General features: G+C 42.4%; 1 protein-coding gene across 10 annotated transcripts in view; it reads right to left on the bottom strand.

Moving 5' to 3' along the window:
- FHIP1A (FHF complex subunit HOOK interacting protein 1A) overlaps positions 1–25,461 on the bottom strand; it is a 368,975-nt gene that overhangs the window by 12,006 nt on the left and 331,508 nt on the right. For all 10 annotated transcript variants that reach the window (XM_072621249.1, XM_072621248.1, XM_072621251.1 and 7 more), the window contains 3 exons: positions 20,594–21,784; positions 15,018–15,196; positions 13,236–13,374 (listed from right to left, as the gene is read on the bottom strand). In XM_072621249.1, coding sequence (XP_072477350.1) covers positions 13,236–13,374; positions 15,018–15,196; positions 20,594–21,784 — 1,509 coding nt within the window. The remainder of the gene's footprint in view (positions 1–13,235; positions 13,375–15,017; positions 15,197–20,593; positions 21,785–25,461) is intronic.

Here is a 25,461-nt window from a genome sequence, read left to right as displayed (position 1 = left end):
ATGTACACCTCTGGAGTCCCACCTCACACCCATGAAATTGGTAAAGTTGATCAAAAAGGAAAATGAGAAAAGCTGAAAGCATTCTGGGAAAACAGGTACATTAATGAACTGCTAGTAGAACTATAAACTGATCAAGCAATTTGGAATTATGCCCCAAAAGTTGTTTAAACTATGCATTCTTCTTTGACCCAATGATACCACTACTGGTGCTATACTTCAAAGACATCAAAGAAACAGGAAACAGACCCATTTATACAAAAAAATATTTATAGTAGCTCTTTTTATAGTGGCAAAGCATGGGAAACTGAGGAGATACCCATCAATTGGGGAGTGGCTGAACAAGGTCTGGCATGTGAATGTAATTGAACCCTACTGTGCTGTAAGAAATTATTTCAGAGAAGCCCAAGAAGCTTTGTTCTGAACTGGTACAGAACAAGGAGATCGGAACCAGTTTGGCAGTATATGCAAAGGCAAATATTGTAAAGACAAATAACTTTGAAAGGCTTAGGAACTCCGATCAATATAATGATCAACCACAAATCCAGAGAGCATGCTACCCATCTCCTGACAGAGAGGTGATGAACTCAAGAATACAGATTGAGAATTTTTTTTCATAGCCAATACAGGAATTTATTTACTTGACTATATATGTTTGTAATAGGAGTTTTGTTTTTCTTGATTTCTCATTTAAAGAAGATTCACTCCTCTACTGCAGTCCTAACCATCTTCTCTAGTGCTGGATATACATGCCTGCTATGCAATGGGCTGGATAGGGGAGTAGGCAAGCTTCCTCACCAGACCCTCCCCCCACCTTCATTCAGCAACCTCTGCTCCTTCATTGCACCCAGGTGAATCATCTTATCCCCATCCTGGTGGCAGGCATCCTCCCTCATTTCTCTAGAAGGTCAGGACCTGGCTCACAGTCTTCCCCTTTTCCCAACCCCTTTCCTCATATTTGAGAACTTCAATTTGCAAGCTGATTTGCCTTGTTGTCCACTCTCCAGCTCAGTCCAGAGCCCTCTTCTTTTTGTTCTCTATGAACCCACGGGTTTAATTATCATGCCAACACAGATACCATGCAAATCTTTATAACCAGTCCTAATCTCTCTCTCCTGAATCCCAATTCCAAATCTCTAACTGCAACTCCTGGAGAGTCCTGCCAGTAACTCAAACTCAGCATGCCCCAAACCAAACCATCATCTTCCCCTAAAGAGTCTGAACTGAGCTTTGAAAGAAATTAGAGACTCTAAGAGACAGAGGGGAAGGGGAATATACTATACCATAGGAATGGAGGGACTAGTGCCTATGTGTGTGTATGTGTATATTACAGAGTAACTATATATAGCATAAAAAGTCTATATGTATAGACTTTATAGTCTAGTATATAGTATATAGGCATATATAGATTATCTGTAGCATACATATACTATGTAGTATACCTATACGTATCCACATACATGTAGTACGTGTGGTATATATGGCATGTGTGTGTGAACATATGTAGTGCATGTATTATAAATGATGTATATACTATATAGTAGAATGTACAAATATAAAATAGTTATACTATAAATAGTGTATATACTATAATTCTATAACGTACAAACGTAAAATAAGGCACATATTATAAACATAATGTATATAATCTAAATAGTATATGCCATAGCATAGAGGCTACAAATATCATGTGACATATATAATACAAACAGTACATGTGCATATATACACATAGACAAATGTACATAGTATATACACACATGCATACGTGGTACGTCACCATGGGTACTGTACAGTGTGTATCTATACCATGCGGTGTCTATCTACACATACATACATGTAATATACAGTAGGCATACATACATATAGTATATATACATAGCATGCATGTATTATGTACATATATCGTGCATATGCCTATATACTGCATCTTATATACATAATATGCACATATGTGGCAAATACAGTAGACATGTACTATACAATGTATGTATGTATGCACGCATGCACGCACACACACACATACATGCTAGGGCATGGTGGGGGGGGTGGACAGTCTTTACAAAGGCCTGGAGATAAGGGATGAAATACAGTATGTGAAGGCAGCTAGTTTGCTTTGTGTGAAAGGGGAAGATGTAATAAGGCTGCAAGGGGAGATTGGAGCCAGTTTGTGCAGGCCTTTCAACACCAAACAGCTCAGTCTGCATTCAAGCTGAGAAGCCACTGGAGTTTGTTGAGCAGGGAATTGATGCGGCCCGTGCTATGCTTTAGGAAATCATTTTGGCGTCTTAACAACGATAAAAGGTAGTATTTGTGTGACACCTACTATGTGCTGGGCTCTGTATGAGGTGCTTTACAAATGCTATCTCATTTGATCCCCACAACTATTATTATCCCTATTTTATAGGTGAGGAAACTGAGGCAAACAAAACTTGCCCAAGGTCACTCAGATTGCAGGTGTCTCCCTCTGGTCCTATCTACTGCACCATCTCACTGCCATCTTGGTGAAAAATGGAGAGACTCAAGCCAGGGAGCCCATTGAGGAGGCTACTGCAATATTACAAGCAGGGGGTGGAGGGGCGGGGACAGATGGAAGATATGTTGTGAAGGCTGCAGTGACAAGATAATCTCTAAGGTCCCTCCCAGGCCTAACATTTTGTAATTCCACCTCAGCTTTCTCAGGCCCTGACACAACTTCTTCACAACTTCCAAGGTCCCCTCACAACACTGCATAGGAGGAATATGTTCACAATATGGCTGGAACACTCAGGTCTCATTTTCCACCCACCTAAAGGATCCAGAGGCAGCCAAGGAGCACGGAAGATAGAGCACTCGGTCTATCGGTCAGTAAGATCTGAGTTCAAATTCAGCCTCAGATACTTCCTAGCTGTTTTACCCTGGGCGAGTCACATCCTTCATCTGCCTCAGTATAATAACAGCAGCACCTACCTCACAGGGTCGTTGCAAGAATCTTATGAGATATTTGTAAAGTGCTTAGTACAGTGACCGGTACATAGTAGGTGTTATATAATTGTTTACTCTTCCCTTCCTGACCTCAAGGAGCTACTCCGCTGGCCTGTATGGCCTTGGAGTGTAGCCACAGGGGAAGACAACACCAGAAGGGGAAAGTTATGGCTAGTCATCTGATTGTCTGCAAAAGATCTGAGGATGTCAGTGGACTGCAAGCTCAATACAAATCAACAGTATAAGATGGCAGCTAAGAGAGCTAAAGCAATCTTCAGCTGCACTGAGAAGAGGAAAGTGTTCTGGAACCCAGAGATGATGGGCCCCCATTCTGGACACCGCGTTTTAGAAAGGATGTCTATACGATGAAGAGCATCTGCGAAGACATCAAGGATGGTGAAGAGCCTAGAGTTGGCTAGTGGCTGTCCTTCATCTTTGAGGAGGACCAAAATGACATCACCTTGTAAAGTGAAATCTCAGTGTGTCCAACTGTGGCTGATCAGACCAATACGAGCTCTGAATGCTCTACCACAGGTTGGGCACAGAGAGTCCGTGTGAATATTTGAGGTGAAAATCCCAAATTTGCGCATCCAGTGTTTACTTTGTGCTGTCTCAATTCTGCTTTGCTCATCGAGCACAGCACCTTTTCTTATCTTGGCATGCCATGCTGAGTGGTCCTGTGCCAGTGTCTCCCAAGTTGCACAATCAAATCCAAAGTTCTTGAGAGAGACCTTGAGAGTGTCATTGTATCGTTTCAAGCCAAGACCAAAGTAGAGGGAGTGTTGGTGCATGATTTTCTGTTTGCAGATGATTGTGCACTCAATGCAGCCTCTGAAGCTGAGATGCAACAAAGTATGGATCAATTCTCTGCTGCCTGTGCTAATTTTGGTCTAATAATTAACGCCAAGAAAACACAGGTGCTCCATCAATCACCACCAGGCCATCCATACGTGGAACCATTGGTTACAACAAATGGAGAAGTTTTGAATGCTGTGGATAAGTTCACTTACCTTGGTAGTGTACTTTCCAAGGATGTACACATTGACATTGAGGTTGGCACATGCATTACCAGAGCTAGTTCAGTGTTTGGGAGGCTCCAAAGAAAGGTTTGAGAGAGAAGAGGTATTAGACTGACTACTAAACTGAAGGTCTACAGAGCTACTGTGCTGGCCTCATTGTTATATGCTTATGAAACATGGACAGTCTACCAGTTCCATGCCAGGAAACTGAATTGCTTCCATTTGAACTGTCTTAGGAAGATTCTGAGGATCACCTGGCAGGATAAGGTACCAGACACTAAAGTCCTTGCTCGAGCTGAACTGTCAAGTATTCAAACTATGCTTCAGAGAATGCAACTCTGATGGGCTGGCCACATTGTTTGAATGAAAAATGTACGCCGGCCAAAAAGACTATTTTATGGAGAACTTGCATGGGGCAGGTGATCACATGGTGGCCAAAAGAAACAATACTAGAGTTGGTAACGTGAGCATTGGCTGAAAGAACTCAGCTTGGCTAGCTGAGAGAAAAGAACATCCCAATATTAGCCTTTAAGTGTCTGAAGGACTTTCACGTAGGCCTATTCGCTCTGCCCCAGGGGCAGAATGAGGAGCAGTAAGCAGAACCTAAGTGGCAAATTTAGACTTGGCAAAGTTTCCTAATCCTTAGCACAATTCATGAGAGGAATGCGCCATCTTGGGAGGTAACTGGTTTCTTCTCACTGTAGGCTTTGAAGCAAAATCTCCAGGACCATTCATTAGGGATGGTGTGGAAGGATTTGTGTTCAGCACCAGATTGGACATGCAAGCTCAACCCATAGAGGGGACTCGGCTCCCTTCTACTTCTATGGTCCTGTCCTTCCCTGGCTAAGATCAGAGATAAGATAAGATGAGATAGCAAGCTACCACAGGCAGGGGGTCTGCTTCCCATGACCCTCCCTTCCTTGAGGCAGGAGTGGAACAGAGCTAACTGGGCAGTCCAATTCAAGGATTTCTAAGGGAGACTATTCTTGGCTTTCCTCTCACAGGGAACTGGGTGTGTGCTTTTTTGCTAGGGGCAAAAGGGAAGGGTGTAGAAGGTGTGGAGGCCTTATAAAAATATTAATATGGCAGATGCATGCACACAGAAGTACCATCATGGAGAGAAGCACATAAAATAGCTGACATTTAAAATAATATTTTTAAATTTACAAATTGTTTTCTATGTGTTATGGAAAGAACACTGGCCTAGGAGTCAGGAAAACAGCACTCGAGGAAAGTTCTGTCTCTGGCCCCAAGTAATTATATGACCAAAGACAATCTCCATCTCCCCACTGAGTCTCAGGTTCCACATGGGTAAAATGGGTATAGGCCATACTTGTGACTAGAGTTTTTGGGCTATTTTGTTTTTCTTCCTCCAACGTTGGAGGGGGTGAGAGGGAGGGAGAGAAAATAAATGCTGGTCAATTTTTTAAATAAATAAAATAAAGTTACAACATTAAAAGCAGAATAAAACCAAGTGGATGCAGGAGCATTTGCACCACCAGTGTAGGAGGATGATTCAGACAGAAGTACACTCTTAGTCTTTTAATAAATGCCTGTTGACTGTCAACCCTAAATCAATACAAAAATGAAAACTTACAAAAACTGGAGGATGCTGGTCCAAACAGCCTCACTCAGTTTGAAGCCCCAGCACATATTATGACATGAGCCAACAGCAGAATTATCCCTGAGATAAAGGACAAACAGGGCTTACTAGCTAGGCCGCAGCATAAGGGGTGACACTGCTGGGGCTGCTGGGACTTCTCCTGCTGCTGCCGCTGGGACCTCCACAGGGACACTGGAGGTTAGCTAAAGCCTGAAGCTCTAACAGATAGAATCTTTCCCATGTGCCCTTACCCCCATCAACTAGGGCCATGTGGCCCCCTAGGTCCTCAAGGCCGCAGGCTCCCCTACCCCTGACCTAGTCAGAGTGGCCTGAGTCAGGTAAAAAGGGTGCTATATTTTGTGTCCAAGGTCTGGGTTCAATTAAAATATCTAGTATTTATATAACCCTTTAGAGTTTGCAAAGCACTTTACAGACAGTATTTCACATGAAATTCTTCAATTATTTCTTCATCTGTAAAAGGGGAACAGGATTAAATGCCCCTTGCAGCTCCGATGGGCCTTTTCCCGTATAGATGTTGATCAGACTCACCTGTGGGGATTTCTTTTTCCCTTATAACCAACTTCACTGAATTTTTTTAATGTAAGATGGAGAAGGGAATGGGCAAGAATAGGTTGGAAGACACGTATAACATATGAAATTGTTTACTGTCTCAGGGAGAGGGAAGGGAGGGAAGGAGGGAGAGAATTCAGAGCTCAAAATTTTAAAAAAAGAATGTTAAAAATTGTTTGTACGCACAATTGGGAGGGAAATATTATGTTTTAAAAAAGAATAGGTTGGAAGAGATAATGTGATTTTCCTGGATGTATAAGCCATTAAGGATGGGCCTGACTTGTAATCTTGTGTCCACAGGGAGTGAAGTGTGCTTGAGAGAGAGACTGGCTGTATAGTATGGCAGAACAGTCTGCTGTTACTTTTTAAGGGAAGCCATTTTAGGCAACTGGGTGGCACAGTGGCACAGTGGATAGTCAGGAAGACCTAAGTTCAAATCCTGCTTCACACACTCACTATTTTGTGACCCTGGACAAGTCACTTAACTTCTATAAATGGGGATAATATCACTTACCACCCAGAGCTGTTGTAAGAGCCAAATGAGATAACATTTGTAAAGCACTTAGCTCAATCCCTGGCATATAGGAGGTGCTACAAAAAAAATGTTATTCCCTTCCCTTTATTACACAACTGACAGACAGTACTTTAAGGTGGATTATCTCTAAGATGGAAAATCTTCAGATTTTTCACAACAACCCTGTGAGACAGACACAGTCTTTATACTCATAATCTGGAGCTATGTATGTGAAGTGGACACTTGAACACAGGTCTCCCTGACTCTAAGACTAGAGCCCTTATCCCCCTCATGGCATAAGAGACAAGACCTCCCTTGAGTGTTGAACACTGGACAGTTTCTAACTTTCCAACAGACACATCCCAATACTCTCTGGGCAAAATCTGTGGGTCTCCCTTCACAAGGCTGGGCTCAGGGGTTTTTCACTGTGAAAAAGAGTGATTTTCAATGAGAAGTTCTAACTCTTATTAGTGTGTATGAAAGCCCCTTACAATTAAGGAGTGAGGTAATTGATCCCCGCCCCTTTCCCCCACTCTTCTTTTTCTCCATGAGTAAGACCCTTGTGTAATGCACCCCTAAACAAGCTCCAGAAATCTTTCTGGCATTCTGCTTGAAAGCCCTCCCTTGTAATTTTTAGACACAGTGAAACATTTCAGGAAAAGTAGCTCTTGGCACACTGACATTTATTTATACCCCACCTTCCTGCCTGCCGGGCTTTTCCTGAGCATCTGTGGAGCCCTTTATAAGGGGTGTAACTCAGAAACCTGCAGCCAGAACTGCTCCATCACACTGCCCGAGCATCGTTCCCACCCCTTTCTTTGGCAACCCTGGTTTAAAAATTAAAAAAATGAGTTTTCTCACTCATCTTTCAAGCTCAAGCCTGGATAACTGCAGCCTGAGAACCTAAGTGGGTTTCCAGGGCCAGATGTCACATTATCATTCTCCTTTCGAAAACTGTTCATATCCTTTGGCCATCTATCTCTTGGGGAACAACATGTGGTCGTATATCATTGTGTCCATTCCCTGCGTGTCTTGGACATTAGACTTCTATCAAAGATAAAAGAAATCACGGATCTGGAGCTGTACGGGGCTTTTGTTGTTGTTGAGTTACTTCAGTTGTGTCTGACTCTGTGACTCCATTTGGGGGTTTCCTTGGCAAAGATACTGGAGTAGTTTGCCATTTCCTTCTCCATTTCATTTTACAGATGAGGAAACTGAGGCAAACAGGGTAAAGTGACTTGCCCAGAGTCACACCGCTGAAAAGTGTCTGAGGTCAGATATGAACTCATGAAGATGAGTCTTCCTGATTCCAGGCCACTGTGCCACCTAGTTACCCAAGGAAGGGACTTTGGAGACCATCTGTTCCAAACCCTTCATTTTAAAGATGAAGAAACTGAGGCCTAGAGAAGTTAAAGTGATTTTTCCAAAGCCACATAGGCAGTAGCAGAAGTAAGAGTTGAACCTGGATCCTCTGGGTCAAAATCCAGCACTCTGTGCATTGTACCACGCTTCTTCTCAAAGATTTTTTCCCCTACTGACAACCTCCCTTTTCATCCTAGCTGTCCTGATTTTGTTTTTGCAAAATCTTTGGAGTCAGAAATGTCCATTTTCTTTTATGATTTCTTCTATTTCTTGTTTGGTTAAGGATTCTCTAAGCCATCCTCTACCATAATACCTTAAAAACCATTGTTTTCTAAGATTACTTCACTTGGATTACTTCATTTCCTTGCCCATATACTTCCAAAAACATTTAATGAAAACTCCCAGAACTTACTTAATCTGGGAGCTTGTTTCTCCCTTATGTTATTTTCACAATTATCCTGAAAGAAGAGTGTAGAGTGCTATGGAAAGATCATTAGATTTAGAGATAGGGGCCCACCTCTGCTACTGGAAATATATGGGAGCTTGGGCAAGTAATTTGACTTGTCTGGGCCTACTAGGTTTAGCCATTTGTAAAATTGAGAAATCGAACTAGAGTATATCTATGGTCCCTCCCATCTCTAAATCTGTGACCCTCCAACCTGTAAAATAAGGGGATTGGATCAGGTGATGTCTAAGATCTGTCTTGTTTAAGCTCAGGACTCAGTGAAGCTGTGATAGCTCAGGCAGGTATTATTGGCCAATCCCTTCCACTTACCCACCGCCATCTTGTTTTTGTTTTCTTTTGTTTTTTTATCCCATGGAATATGTAGCCAACTAGAGTGGTTGGCAAAAGAAATTTAGTGGTAGAACTTTGGGAGTACCTAATCCAACTCCTTCATTTAACACTTGAGAAAACTGAGGCCCAGAGCAAAGTCAAAGGGATGAGAGGGTGGAGAAGGGGCACAGCTGCTGGGAAGCTTTCTTTCTCTCTCTCTCTCTCTCTCTCTCTCTCTCTCTCTCTCTCTCTCTCTCTCTCTCTCTCTCTCTGTCTCTCTCTCCCTCTCTCCCTCTCTCTCTCTCTCTCTCTCTCTCTTCAAATGAGGATGATGGCAAGCCTTGCTGGAGTTCTTCTGCTCCAGGGAAAGGCTACCCTACCTATTCTTGGACTCTGCTTGGATAAGTGAGCCATGGGACAGAAATGGAGAAATGAAGCTCACCCCGACTGTGGGGTGGGGACAGGGTGCAGCAAAGACCCTGAGACAGCTTTCTTCAAGGCTCTACTCTTGTGGTGCCTCCTTCCTATGGGAAGCTTTTCCTGAATGACTTTGTTCAAAGCAATCCAGGATTTTAGATCTAAAGGTAGAAGGAACTTCACAGAGCAACTGATCTGACCACCTCACCTTACAGATGAAGAAACTCAGGACCTAGAAGGTTAAGTATCTTGCTTAGGGTAATAATGGCTTTGAACCCTGTATCATTTGACTCCAGATTCAGGGTTTTTTAATACTTGTCCTCTCCTCCTAAATTAATGTCATGCTTACTCCTCTTTTTGCATGTTTTATCCCCTCAGGAGAAAATAAGCCCCTTGAGGGTAAGATCTGTATTTCATTTTGCCCTTGTATTCTCAGGGTTTAGCCTTGGACAGTGCCTTGGACATGGAGAATACTTAACAAAGGCTTAACACAATGGATAGGTTTTGTTGTTGTGGTGTTTCAATCCTGTCTGACTCTGGCAGTGCCATGAATACAAAGGATGGAATGGAGCTGGGAAAAGGTAGAATTTGAAGCCCTTTGAGAAGGCTGTGCAACAATCCAGGTGTTAACAAGAGCCTGTCCTCAGATGGTATCAGTAACAATAGAGAGGAAACGATGAATCTGACAGATGTCACAGGAGTACAATTGGCAGGACTTGGTAGCCTAGTGTCAGTGAGAACTGAGGGAAAGGGAAGCGTTGGTCCTCTCCGGGTGGGGGGAAGTGAGAGGGCAATAATATAGTGGACATAATCCTGCTGCTTCAATACATCATTGCTGTAAGAGCTCTTTTTTTACAATCCGTGTATCAGATAGTCTTGGTAAACAACAATCTTCTGAGTAAAGGAGTAAAAACCCTTTGGGGATTTTCTTGGAGAAGATACTGGACTGGTTTGCCATTTCCTTCTCCAGATCACTTTACAAATAAGGAATTGATTGTTAAGTGACTTGCCCAGGGTCACCCAGCTAGTAAGTATCCAAGGCTAGATTTGAACTCAAGTCCTCCTTGCTCTATCCACAGGGTCACCTAGCTGTCCAACCGGATTGGACAGTAGCCTCAGAAGATTTGGGTTTGATCTGGAGCACTGACCCATGCTAGAAGGATGATGCTGAGTAAGTGATTTCATCTCTCTGGGCCTGGGCGGACTGAGCCATGGTGCCCTTCACTGTGGCCTAGACAAGCAAGCCAAAAAAGGCTTCGCTTATGCATAGGACACAAAGCTTCAGCCATGTGGGACAGATGAGCACAGACCTCCCCACCAACCACCATAGTGCATTTATTCATGGCTTGGGATTAGAATGCAAGGATGTCTTCATTCCTGTTCTAGGTCCAAATTAGCTCTTTGTGTCACCCTGGAAAAGCGGTTTCATTCCTTTGACCTCCTCTCAGAGTGTGGCTCCACTTAACCACTGAGTGTACAGAGATATTGTGGAGGAAAGGATATGGCCACACCATCTAGGAACTTGGACTCCTCTCTAAGTGGACAAAATACCTTCTGTTTTCCTGCAGGCAACAAAGGCTACCTTTCCAGCTCTTCTTAGCCTTGTTTTGTGAACTGTGATGTGCTCCATAAAGAATAATAAAGAGAGATTTAGGCAATGAAAGGGAACATTTTCAACGGTTAAAAAGCATAGCAATAAGATGTGGAAGACACTGTAAATCCGAGCAGCGCTGGCAGCACAGCCGGGGTTCCTCTGACCAAAAAATTGTTTAAAAAATGAAAAATGAGACTGATTTTTTTAAGCAGCCGAGATAATTAAGAACTTGAAAATATTGATTTATGTGGAGTGATGGGGAAAAATAATAGGCACAGCTTGTCTACATGGGGACAAAAGAGGGCATAAATAATGACTACAAATGATTGAGGGCTGGAATGAGGAAGGAATGGATTGGGTCAGAGGAATTGAGGACAGTCTAATAGAGATGTCAAAGAAATGTCTTGAATGGAAATGCAGCATTTGGGTGTGTTAGACCTTCTGCTCAGAGTTTCTCAGGATGTTTTGGGATCCCCTGAAGGATCTCTCTGGAGATTTATGATTTTATGGTATACAGAATATGAAAGATTGTAACTTATTAACCAGTAGGATCATAGGAACTAGAGGGCACCTTCAAGATGACAAAGTGAAGTGTTATCTGTTAGCTTCCTAAGCTAAGCTAATACATGTCTGTGCTTGGTCAGAATTCCCAGACCAGGAGAAGAGAAGGAACACATGAGGTCTGGTCATGTTCCTTTAGCCTAGTATTGAAAACTATGAGAGAGAACTTAACCCTAACCTTGTCCTCAAGGTCATACCTCCTCCAAAACAGACTGGGCCAGTGAGATGGGGGATCTCCCTTAGTCAGATGGCATCATCAATATCACTCCCTTACTCAGAAGATCACAGGTTGCCAAAACTGATCAATACCGGGATTGGATGAAAAGAGCAATCGCTATTACACCAGCGATGGACTGAAGCAGCAGGGTTACTATCCATCTTATCATTGCCTCCTCATTCCCACCCACCCACCACCTACACCGCGAGGACCAAGGCTTCCCTTTCCCTCAGTTTTCACACTTGGCTACCAAGTCCTGTCAGTTCTACTCCTATGACGTCTCTCATATCCATCCTCTCATCTCTATGTTATTGATGCCATCCCAGGACAGGCTCCTGTTAGCACTTGGACTGTTGCACAACCTTCTCAAAGGGCTTCCAACCTCCAACTTCTCTCTGCTCCATTCCATCCTTTGTATTTATACCTTCCCTGTATGTGGATCAAGTTATGTCATCCCCTCTCCTCAAAGATCTTCAATGCTCCCTCTCACCCACCATGTAAAAATCATGCATCTTTGTCTGGCACTCAAAGGTCTCCAAAATCCGATGCCTCCCGGCTTGCCTGGCCGTCCAGATTGTACCTCTCTATGTATTCTATACTCTGGTCAGACGGTCTGTTGTCCAAATGTTCTGTCCTTTCTTGTTTTCATGTCCTGGATCTCATTGCTCCTTAGGTCAGTGTTCTAAACCTCACCCCTTTATAGCAACCAAATTCTTACCTATCTTTTAATGCCTAACGAAATGCCTTCTCCTCAGGGAGTCTTCCCTGATGCTCCTTGTCAGCAACAACTTTCCCCCTTGGATCTCTTATAGCTCTGATAAATAATACAGAAAGCTACAAACCCAAGTACTCTCTGAATCTGTCTCTCCCCCCACCTGACCCCCATTCCCCACCAGACAATAAGCTCTATGGAGGAAGAGACAATGTCTTATCTAGACTAAATCTTTCCCAGTGCTTAACATGGTGCGCTTTATAAACAATAAACACTTAATAAATGCTTGTTGCATTGAACTGGTCTCATCACTTCCTTTGCAGTTATTTTTTTAAAATGGCCCCAACAAGAGTTTAAGGACAAGCATAAATTACACTTTGTTAGTCCAGCCTCATGTATTTCACCTCCCAGCACCTCAGAGCACATTTATTTTTGGCTGGCAACCCCCCCAAAAAACACACACACACAATAAAGAGAGTTCATGCTCCCCTTTGTATCAGACCAGTCAACAACAAATGGATGGGCACACACACACAATCTCTCCTCGCGGCCCATACACTCGGCTTTATTTACGGTCGATCCAGTGGCAAGCCGTATATCAGCTTCCTTTGTGCACCACTCTGAGTTAACAAAATAAATGCCCCAATGGGGCCTTCTCAGGGTGGGCATGGGCCGTGGTGCTGTCATGGCAGGTCTGCACCAGAGACATAAAACAAAGACTGGCCCTCCTCCTTCGAAGAGGGCTGACACACCATCACCAGAGTGAGCTTGTATCAGGGGCTGAAGCTAGAGCTTCTTTTCTGGTGTCTTCTTTTTTGGTGTCTACCTGGCAGAGGTCCCTAAACCAAGGGGATGGAAGAGCTGAGAAGAGAAGGGGGCAAAAGACAGCACTTCCCCTGAATGCCCTTTGAGGAAACAATGATGGATTACCTTTGGTTATTTCCTCATTGGTCACAGCAGACATGTCCACTCGGAAAAGCAGGTACTGCTGTGCTTGTATGAGAAGGCCCGGGAAATCTCTCTCTATGGAGGCAAACTGCTCGATTTTGTTTTTCACAGATGCAAGAACCTGCCCCAAACAAGGAGAGCAAGGGTAATCAATGAAATCCCTTCCTGAAGCCCTTCCCCCACTCTCTACTGCTCCCACGCAGCCTTCTGTGTAACTCTCTTACAAACATGATATCAAAGACCGCCAGGGTCATGCTGCCCATCCCCCTCATTGTAAGATAAAAGTGACTCAAGTCCAGAGACTTGTTCTGAGATTTGTTCAAGGTATTCAGATATTCTGTTTTGGATTATCTTCGTGAACATGCCTGACTCTAATAAATTAGATTATATGCTCCTTGAGGACTTTTTCATCTCTTTATTCATCTTTTTCTCCATGCCAGAGCCATGCACAAAGGATATGCTAAACATGTTTGCTAGCCATACGTGTTCCCCGTGGGAGTGCCCCCCCCATCTCCTGTTTGTCCACTAATCCCACAGAGGTGTGCGTATCTGCCTGAGAGCATGCCCCAGGTTTGGGCAGGGTGAATGTCTTCTTGCTTCCTTCCTTGTGGTGTCATTTCATTAAATGCCTTTACTTTGTGGGAAGCAAACATTTATGTTAGTTGCATTAATTCCGTTCAATAAGTATTCAGTGCCTGCTATGTGCAAGGCACTAGAGGGACAAATACTAAACTGAGACTGTTCTCAAGCAGCTTATATTGTACTGGGGAGGGTACAGTCACACACAAATACATTCAAAGTATATAGAAAGCAAGGTGAAGTGATTTTCAGGAGAGCACTAGTGATGGCAGGTAGGGTGGAGGGCACCAGAACAGCCTCCTCCAGGAGGTAGGACCTGAGCTGTGCTTTGAAGGAAGCTAGGGCCCTCATCCCAGGGCCCTTATCACATGTCATATTCTAGACAAGGAGGAGCCACCATTTTTGAAAAGTCAGGGAAGCTGACAATGGAATGTCATTCGCAAAGAACAGGCCGGGATGGCGAGAGCAGAGAATTCTTGAAGGAAGATTACGAACAAAGGCTTAGAAAGATGGGTGGGTGCTGCTTGTGGGAGACTTAAATCCTAGGCTGAGGAATTGATATTTTATCCTAGAGGCAACAACGAATCATTGAGAGAGGTCTATGTCAGTGGTGACACAGGAGGGGATCTGTCCTTTGGGGAACAGTCAATAAACATTTATTAAGCTCCTACTGTGTACCAGGCACTTTGCTAAGTACTAGGTATACAATTATGACAGAAGAAAGACAGTGGTTGATCTGAAAGGGCTTACAATTTTAAGGGGATGCTTTAGGAAAACCAGTTTGTTAGCTGGGTGGATGGGTCAGTGAAGGGAAAGACTGAAGCAGGGTGATGACCCTCTGGATGAATCATGGCCTTTGGATGCCCCACAATGAGCTCTACTCTCACTGTTCAGTGTCCTACAGGTACAAAAGCCCATTAGGTTCATTTAAAATGCCTGGGTTTTCTTGATAGCACAACCTCCAGAACATGAAACCAAATGAAAATCTTCAGTTCATGCAGGGATTTAGTCTCTGAGACCAGTCTAATCAGGGCAGGAAAGCAACGGAATGAGAACAAGGAACAAAGACAAATTCATGTGGATGAAGGGAAATAAAAATGGGTGAGGGAGGGAGGGGAGGGGACGCTCTCACAAATGAGCTACCAGAGCAGGCAGCAGGTACAAATGGGAAGCAGGAACACTTACCTGATACAAGGACCGAACACTGGGCTGAAAGACCATGTTGGTGTTAAGCAAAAAAGAGCGGAGGAGGGGCTGGGGGTAGCTGGCCAGCTGAGTAATGATCCCAATAAGCAGCAAATTAACATGCAAGGAGTTCTCCAGCATGTTCTCCAACTTCGAGAGCACCACACTGATAAATGGTCCTGCGGGAAAAACAAAACACTTGGACATTAGTTAGCTACATATGCATTTTTCCCTGGCTCCCCTTTGCAACTAGGGTAGCCACTGGGAAAAGAATCCTGAGATCCTTCTCAGGCCTAATCAGACTCCACACACGTAAACAAAAAGTGGCAGCCATCCCCATCCAATCCCAGCAAAAATATGGTAGCAGCTTCCATATGGCAAGTTGTAAATTATGGTGGTCATCAAAATAATTGGCAATTCTAAAATAAAAATTCTAAATTAAATTCTAAATAATTCTAAAATTAATTCTAAAATAAAATTCTAAATATAAAATTTTATTCTAAAACAAAAAGGCAACACATTGTACTGTTTCTTTAGATGGCTATCTGCCAAAATAATCTTCCCCAAACACAGATCTGAGCACGTCATTCACCTGACTCAAAGAGTAACAGTGGCTCCCTCTTGCCACCATTGTTTGCCATTTCTAGGCCTTCACAGTGTGGGTTCAAGCTCCTTATCCATCTCTACTGCCCAGCATTCCACATTATGTCCTCTAAGTTCAGAAAGCCTGGTCTGGCTACTGTGTGAATTTCACCCAATTCAACATGGCAAAAGCAGAATTCATTAGCTTTTCCCCCCAAACCCAACTCCTTTTCCCAAACTTCTTTGTTTCCAGAGAAGATGCCACCATTCTTCTGATCTCCCAGGTTCATAACCACAGTGGTATTTATTCTTAGCTCCTCATTATCCCTCACTCCACCTTTTCAGGTGCACGATCTTGACACTTTTATCTATACCATCTCTCTCTCTTGTCCTCCTCTTCTTCACTCCGTTCGCACACACCCAACCTTAGATCACCTCTCTCCTTGACAGATCATTGCCACAGCCTATGACTTGGTCTCCTTGTCCCAAATCTCTCCACGCTCCAGGACTTCCTCCACAAAGCTGCCACTCTTTCTTCTTAAGCACAGATTTGGCCATGTCATTGCTATACTCAATAATTGCCTTTAAAATAAAAAATAAATTACTCTGGATTTTAAAGGACTTCACAGCTTTGGTCCAATGTGCCTTCCCAGCCTCATTCTACATTCATTCCCTAATCCAGGTAAAAGGGCTTTTTAAATTACTCACATATGGCGCTCTAATTTCCATCTTCACTCTTCTGAACTGGACATCCCCATTGATGAGAATGTTCTCCTCACCTCTACTTCTTAGAATTCCAAGCACAGCTCAGGTACCAGCTGCTCCCTGGGCCTTTCCTCGTCCATACCCCGACCCATACCCCCCCGAATTACTTTGTATTTGCATATTCATGTCCAAGTTGTATTCCTCCTAAGTAGAATGTACGTTTCTGGAGGGCAGGAAATATTAACTTTTTCTACCCTTTATTCCTAGGGCTTAGCAGCATCCTTACCTTGACTTTTTTGTTTTGAGAGGTTCAGATCTGAGCTTTCAGCACTGTGGGCAATTCCCAGTGTGGAAACCCCCTTCACCAATGTAGAACGACAAATTCAAGTATAACTCAGTCTCAGAGAGTTGCCCGAAGCACTGCGAGAGGGTAAGTTATTTGTGTATGGTCAGGGTCCTGTGTGTGTAACTCCACCTAAGCCAGGGCTCAAACCTAGATCTTCCTAACTTTACAGTCAACCTTCCAGCCACAGCCAAGCTGCCTCTCCCCTCAGTCAGTGCTTAATAAAACCTTGTTAAATGAAATGGGATTGTACTGATCTCTTACATTCAAGGCTTAGTTCTTCTCCATGATACTGCTAAGCATAGAATATGCTAAAATATACCTTTAGCAGCCAAGGGAAGGTTTAAGATGCTTAAATGTATCTGCAAGACAATATGAATCCTCTACTAAACGGGCCAAAATACAGAGTGAAGAGGAACGACCAGGCTAGCTGAAGGTCATGTATCACAGTGAAGAAGAAGAAAGGAGACCTGCTGTTCTCATTTCAGAACTAGGCACAAGTTCATAACCATCACTAAATTCTAAGGTCAGAGAGAACAACATCCCACAGCCCTGCTGCACACTATGGCATCAGTGGGATTACAAAACCAGGACATTAAAAAAAAAAAGGTTTCCCCTTCATTTGTATCAGAATAAAACTAGTACATTTTATGTAGCCCAAGTTCACTCAAGACAGGGAAGATCATGAAAGAAGAGATTTAGCGTCAACAAAATTACTTGTAGAAGTTTTAGATTTTTGCCATCAAAGTGTCACAGTAAATAACAGTAATGGAGATTTGTGGGTTTGGTTTTTCAGCTTAGCTATTGATGACACCCCCTAAACCGCAGCGTTATTTCTAATGAAAGCACATAAGATTTGATGAATGGGAGAGTCTCAAGAAGAGTGGGCCAACATTAATATAAGTTTAAGAAAATGAAAACAGATTTCATCACTAGATGCTTCACTCTGCAAGCACTGGGCTGTATCAGATAATAAAACCCCCTCAAATGAAACAGAAGCAGTCTATTAAAAACAAACACCATAAAATTTAAAAGGAAGAAATTAAAAAACAACTGTAGCCTAAAGCCTGTGCTGAAAAAGGCACGAAGCTGAGTGTTAGAGGATGTTCCTTTCACTTAAAAAAAACCCCAAAAACCTGATCTTAGAAACAAAGGGGAGACATCCAATAATAATCCATATTTCTGTTGGTCTTAAAAATTTACAAAATTCAAACTCAAAACAACTGTGTTGCCAGTCCCCTACTCGTGTCAGTGATCTCCCCCCTTACCTATAGAATAAGATAACATTCCTTTTGGCCATTCACAATATGGTTCCAAACTGTTCTTATTACCCATGAATCCCCACAAACTCTAGCTTCCAGTCAGATTGGCCTCCCTGGTATTCCCCATATACAACAACCTGTCTCACACCTCTGCTTTTGCACAGTCTGGTCTGACCCCAAACCTGGAACGTTCTGCCTCTTGAAATATCTAGGTCCCTTTAAGATTTAATTCAAGAGGCCAATTCCTCCTGGAGGTCTGTCTGGCTTTTCTCAACTGTTCATCCCTCTCTGCCTCCCCACTAAAAAAAAAATGGTCCTATAATTATGGAATGAAAGGTAAAAGGAGATGCCTTTCTGGTTGAACAGGATCTCAGGGATTAATTAGTAAGCATTTAGAGAGCTATGCAAGTAGAAGTGGGGTACTTGGTAGAGGAACCCCTGAAATTTATTCAAAACTTACTTTGTTGGTCCCAATGATTAAGCTCATCTGCTTCTTTTAGAACAAAGATTGCTGTAGAGTCAGGAACATTGTTTTAAAATTTACTTTGATAACTATTGGAATATGATTCTTTCCCTTTATAATCCTATGTATTTTATTTTGTGCATTTAAAAAACATTATTTTGTGCAGGAGTTCCACAGGCTTCATCATACTGCCAGAGGGGACCATGACACTAAAAAGGGTGTAAGAACTCCTGTTTTAATGACTCAAAATCTTATGGAAGTAAATGCTGGAAATAAAAAATTAATTAATTGATTAAAATTCTTTTAAACAGAACTCCTATTTTAGATTAATATGAAAGGGCTCAAAGGGAGAGTCTGTGGCTCAACACCTCTATGCTTCTCTAACTCCTAACCCCTAAGTACTACCATGGGAAGGATGAGCCTGGCCCACCACCTATCACCTGCTTACCCTTAAAATAAGTCTACACCCCCCCCCCCAAAAAAAAGGTCCTCTCCCTTCCAAACTTGTGTCTACCCCATTCCATGGTCAATCCTACTCACTCATATCCAGGAATCTGAACTCAGTCCTCTGTCCCAACATTCCTAGATTTTATGTTTTAAGTCACATTTAATGATGTTTTCTTTAGTATGTAACATTAAAATCCAAGTTGTGCCATCAAGGAACCTATCTAACATCTCCTATTTTATTACTACGTCCAGTTGTGAAGTTTCTGACCAAGATATCACTGGAATGTATCTTCATGTTTAACAGAGGTATTAATAGGTATCTATTCTTAGTAATGAATTTGTAGTTAAATTGGCTTATCTCAGATATGCTGCCCACACAGAATCTCCATCACCACCTGTTGGCAGAGTAAACAGGGATGTGCAAATAGAAGGTATCATGAGAAGACGGTAAGATTAATGGCAAATATTCATTCTTTTAGTACGTAGTTAACAGATGGAGAGATAAGGCAGGGAAGGAACATATGTAATACCAGGGGAAGATGTTAAAAGAGGAAATTTAAAAAAACTATAGTTATGTACACAAAGAGTAAAGCTTCTTACATATTTTCAGATGGAAAGACATCTATCTATATGTGTGTGTATAGATACATACATTTGCTGTGTGTTTATATATATGTATATATGTATATACACACACACACAGATACTGTATATGTGTATGTATACACACACACACACACACACACAAAATGAGAGAGATTGTTTCTGTGTGTGTATGCAGAGGAAAGAAGGCTGTCCTCGGAGTCAGGGAGGCCTTGGTTCAAGACCCTCTGACATATACTGCCTGTGTGATCCTGAAGGCTAGTTGATCTTTCAACAACTTAAGTAATTCTCTAAGACTATAATCTGTAGAACAGCTCTTAACCTGTACTAGTAGAGGGAGTTTCCTTGCAGGGAGTTCCCTACAAAGATGAAATCACAGGTCCAAATATCCTACAGACGACAACTGAACATGTCACTATGCAAGATAATTAGACAATAAGACCAGTCATCACCCTCTATACTACAAAAGACTTCAAGGACCTGTGACTTCATTGATGTAGATACTGTACCCACCATGGCAGATTCCAACCACTCACTTTTAGTAGATGATCCTGGGGAGCTGCTGTGGCTGAAAAATTCATCCCTTTCTGTCCAACCTCTCAATGGGAAGCCTTGCTGAGTTTAGTTGAGCTAGTCCTTAGGCACATTTTGGCTGTGTTGTACAGGACTGTACATGAAGCCTTTCCAGTGGAGTAGGACCTGAGAATTTACACTTCACTGGAATAGCCTTTAGGAAATGCTATTAAACCAGAACCAATGTCTTTTTGAACATAATCCAACTACCCTAAAATCCCTTCCAGACATGAATTCTATGATCCCATATTAATGTCAGCTATCATCATTGCTTCTATTTAAGGATCAAACATCCTGCTGCTTCATTTTATTTGCCATTGTTAAAGATAAGACTATACAATTTTACAATTTTATTGTAGAAAAAGAAGTTTGTCTATGTTAATTTTTATTTGGCTTTATGTTTTTCCTTGAAGAAATTAAAAGAAAGCTTTTAGTCCTAAAAAGAGAAAGAAATTCTACTAAATAATACCATGAAATACCTTCATCCTTGTGTTGAGCCAATGAACCACACTCTTACTCTGTCCTACCTTATTTTCCTGCCCCAGTGCCTATCATTATTCTCAGAAAAGAGATACAGCAAAGTTGCTGAAATCTTCACCTGTAAAGGGGGCCCCTTGAGTCCTCACATGACGACTAGGAAAGGCTGTCTGATCTTTTGTCCCAAATGGGGAAGGTAAGCTTTCTACTGGAGGAGCCTCAGCCACAAGATGCTCAAAGTCATCCTCGTCTTCCTCTTCCTCCTCTTGCTTTCCTTCCTTTGCCTCACTTGTTTCCTTTTCTTCCTCGGCTTCTTCCTCCTTCTCCCCTCCCTCCTCTGGCACAGGAGGTGAGGGAGCAAGGGTTGGGAAATTTTCTTCCATCAAATCCTCAGAGCCGGAGTCCAATTCTTTTATGATTTTCTCATACTGGGTAATGAAATCTTCACCATCTGGGCTGATTTCCATCACAACCAAATTGTAGTCTGCCTCCAGTGGTGCAGCATGGGCTGACTCAGACATGGATGGCGGGGCCGACTCAGATGCGGACGGTGGGGCCGACGACTCGGACACGGATGGTAATGCTGACTCAGACGCCCTGGAAGAACTCTGGTGGTGTTCCTCCTCAGGTGCTTCATGGCTCAAGCTTAAATTGATCCTATTTTGTCTTTCCTCTGAATCTATTTGTGGCTGTGGATGATCCAGGGGCCCATTGTTTAGGGGGGACCGTGAGGACTTCAGAGGCGCCCCCTGCACACTTTGGCTGTCCTGGGCATCTTTGTCAGCACAGAGCCTGTAAACCATGACATCATCCTGAAAGTCCGATTCCTCGATGTAAGAGCCTTTGAACAGCATGATGGCATTCTTCTTCATCTCCTGGATGTGCTTGGGGGGATCGATGGGGACTGGAGGCACTGGAGTCTCCAAATCCTCACAGCGCTGAGAGGGGCTTCCCCCCAACTGGGCAGACATTCCTGTGTCATAGCTGTCGTCCCATTCCAACTCAGTCTGGCTCTTCTCCTTCTTGTGTGTGAGCTGAGGATGCGGATGGCCAGGGAATGACTGGTGCGTCCTCAGCACTGGGTAGGACACGTTTTTATTGTTCTCCTCCTTCAGACTGGAGAGAAAGGTATCGGGATCAGGGGATTCTCCATCATAAAGAGCAGACCAGACTTGGCAGTCCTTCATGCAGTGGCTGATGTTATTATGGGCTTCCCAAAGGTACTGAAGGTAGCTGATGTCCAAGGTTTTCCCATACTCTACAATGCAGGCTGACGGAGACACTTCGCCAGGAGGCGGCTGCTCTCCAGGGCCTGAAATGAAAGACAAACACAGTTCAAAATATAATATGATCACATGTAAAAAAAAAAAAAAAGATCTTTTCTTTTATTTAAGAAAACATGGGGTGGACAGAAAAGAGAGATGGGGAGAAAATTTGGAACTCAAAACCTGGTGGAAGTAAATGTTGAAAACTAAAAATTAATTAATTAATTAAAAAACCCCACTGAACACTTAGGCATACATCTACTTTGGATAGCAACAAAGAAATGAAAAATAATAAAGTTACAGAAAAAAAGTTTAACAAAAACAGAAAGTCTTTGGTGATAGAAGGACACAAACCAAGAAGGGGAAATCAAGGGCCTGGATGTGACTATTTGTAGTATAAGTTATCAGATGGAAAAATGTTTACCCTGAAAAAATTAAATGCTCTCTCAGAAAGAAATGTATACAGGATAATATCTATTTCCTTATAGTTTTACTGGAAATGTGGTTTAGAGAGTACTGGTTGGATATGGAGTCAGGAGGCCTGGGTTCAAATCCTGGCTCTAACACTTCCTATATGATCTCAGTAAAGTCACTCCTTTCTAAGAATAAGTTTCCTTATCTGGAAAATGGGAAAAAGAACTTATACAATCTACCTCAGGAGGATGCTCAGGGGAGAAGGTCACAGAGAAGTGTTTTGTAAACCTTAAAATGAGACAGGAATATGTTATTCCTATTAAAATAGTGTTTGTTTGAGAGGAAGAAGTGAGAGGCAGCATGAAATAGTCAAGAGAAGGTGGGCCTTGGACTTGAGAGGACCTGAATACAAATCCTGTTCCTCTGAGATGCTAGCTGTATGGCCCTAGGCAAGTCAAGTTCTTCCTGTTCAGACAACTCTTTAAGACCTTCAGTTATAAATGGAAGGAGTTTCTCTGCCTGAAGTTCTCTACACTGATAGAGGAGGAGGAAGGTGGGGAGTGGAGGAAGGTGAGAAGGAGAGAGAGGGGGGAGAAGTCGAGAAACATAAGATTGCAATGGTATTGCAGTCTGAGATTTGGGGGAACCAAAGTCTCCCCAGAGCTACTCTATGGTCATGTTGTTCTCAGGGAGGTTCACTAACACTACAATATCATGGTCAGTTGAGAAGAGTGCTTATCATGTGTCAACACACTATCACACCAAGCAATGTTCACAACTACCAGTGGGCGCCCTAACATCACACTGCCACAAACACACATTTAGTCCATGTGATTTGAAAGGGAAGAACATGAAGACAATTTATTTCCTTGCCTGTGTTTTTCTTATCAAAGCAGGAGATTTCTTTTGACAATTATCCATTTTTCTAAGTGGTACATTAAAATTCCTTGTTTCTTCACCAATAAAACCATATTCTCCTCTCCTCCCATTTAAAAATGAGTGTGTGTATCACCACATTAACTTTCAAAACTTAGCTCAAACCCACAAAATCATTTGAGCCAACAGACCTGGATCCAAGACCTAGCAAGGAGACTTAACAGTTGTGTGACCATGGGCATATAATTTTCCCTTTAAGTATCCTGTGTAAAATGGAGACATTAACACAATTCACAACCTACTTTAGGGGAATTGTTATGAGGAAAGTGCTTTGTACAAACATGAGCTCACACTGAGACATTCTGTTCCTCAACAGAATGGAAGCTTGAGAGTAAAGACTCTTTATCTCTGTCTTTGTATCTCCAACATCTAGAGGCAGCTTAGATTTTATTTTGAGAGCCAACCTTGGAGTCAGCAAGATCCCAGTTTAAATATCACCTCTGACCTATTCTGGCTGTGTGATCCTGCCGGGGCTTTCTAAGACTATAAATTGCATAGCCATCATAGGCCTGTGTTGGAAAGGGAGTTTCCACATTGGGAATCCCCTACACCAATGAAATCCTATATCTGGTCAAACAAGCAATTGGATAGAGTAGTAGACATGGATACAGGAAAACCTGAGTTCGAATCCTACCCCAGACAGAAGCCTTAGACTTCAACATTACCCAGCTGTATGATTGAGACAAGACATTTACTTGTTCTCAGATCAAGTATTCTCATCTAAAATAGGGCTAATAACAGTAGCTAACAAGGTTGCCGTAAGGATGAAAGGAGATAAGAGATGTGAGCCCTTTGTGGATCTTAAAAGCATCAGATAAATGGCAGCTGTTACTGTAATTACGAACCCCAGTATCCAGCAGAATGCCGTACATATAGGTAAGGCCCTTAATAAATGCTTCATGGAGTAAATTGTTGATTGCTAGTTGAGAAAATGTGTTACAAAGATGAAATAATTCACCAAAAAAAAAAAATCCAGAGAAACTCCAGACTCCTCAGGCTGTGTTCTCCTAGTATCCACATCCTTCTCTGACCTTGAAGTCAGATGTTTGCAGGTGGTAGGTATATCTTTCAGCGTACTTGAACTGCATTTAATTCATCATGGTGTCTCTGCTGCTAAGGGAGGTGAGGAGGGTGGGGTTCAGGCTCGCACCCCATAAGATTTTGTCAGACTCAGAATGGTTAACTATACAACATAAGTCTAAAATGTAAAAATCTAAGATGTATCATCACAATGGCCAACTCGCTGACTTGCCACTTGCTTACTAATAAAATTAATGTCTTGGGGAAAAAATTTTAAAAATAAAAATGTTGCTCCTGCAACAAAAGGCCATTTTCTAGCTTCAAAGGGTATTGTTTTAAAGCATCAAAAGTTGCCTAAGCCAGTGCTGAATACTGAGACCAATTTTTTTTTTTTAAAGATGGGCTCCATTTTTGTAGCATAGAAAGGTAAACGTGAAAAATTAGCAACCAGCGAAGTACACGAAATCCACTCTGCTTTGCCCAGCAAAATCGATGCAAGGAGGAAGTTATCTTCATGTACTACCGCACGGAATCACCCAAAAAGAGGCAGAGGGATGGGTGAGATAAGCTCCAAGGTTCAGTCCCTTGTAGCATGACATGCCATGATTCTATCAACCATTTAGGGGCCCGATGTCACATAGAAATACACAAATACCAAGGACTAGTAAGGAAACACTAATTTCTAAAAACATATCTAAGTCAAACACAATCGTAACTTTCTCAACCAGGGGAACCCACTCATAAAGATTCTATGTGGGGTTCTTAACATTTCTGTTTGTCAAGGACCCCCTGGGTCAGTGTGGTGAAACCTATGGACCCCTTCTCAGAATAGTGTTTTCCATTAATTAAAGGAAATTGTAAAATTAAAGTTAGAGGTTAGTGAAAATAGAGATCTTTCCCCACCCAAATTTCTCCAATTTCCCCCTGAAATTAAGGGATCTAGGTTAAGAATGCAGAATGGCATTGCAATAATGCATGGGGATCAAATATTTAAAATTATAAGGAACCTTAGGGGTCATCTAGCCCAACCCTCCAGAAGAGGACACTGAAATGACTTTTGCTTAAGGTCACACAAGTGGTCCATGTCAAAGGCTGAAATTCTTTATATTAAGGCAAGGAAGAAAGGAAGGAGGGAGGAAAGCATTTATTAAGTGCCTACTAGGTACCAAGCATTGAGCTTTACAAATGTTATTTTAGTTGATGCTCAAAACAACCTGGAGAGGTAGATGATACTATTATCCCATTTTACAGTTGAGGAAACTGAGGCAGACAGAAGGTAAGTGACTTGTCCAGGGCCACACAGCTAGTAAGTGTCTGAGGAAAGATTTTAACCCTGTTCTTCCTGACTCCAAGC

This window comes from Notamacropus eugenii, chromosome 6 (genome assembly GCF_028372415.1).
Source record: "Notamacropus eugenii isolate mMacEug1 chromosome 6, mMacEug1.pri_v2, whole genome shotgun sequence".
Classification (NCBI taxonomy): Eukaryota; Metazoa; Chordata; class Mammalia; order Diprotodontia; family Macropodidae; genus Notamacropus; species Notamacropus eugenii.
This window is presented reverse-complemented; position numbering and strand designations above follow the sequence as displayed.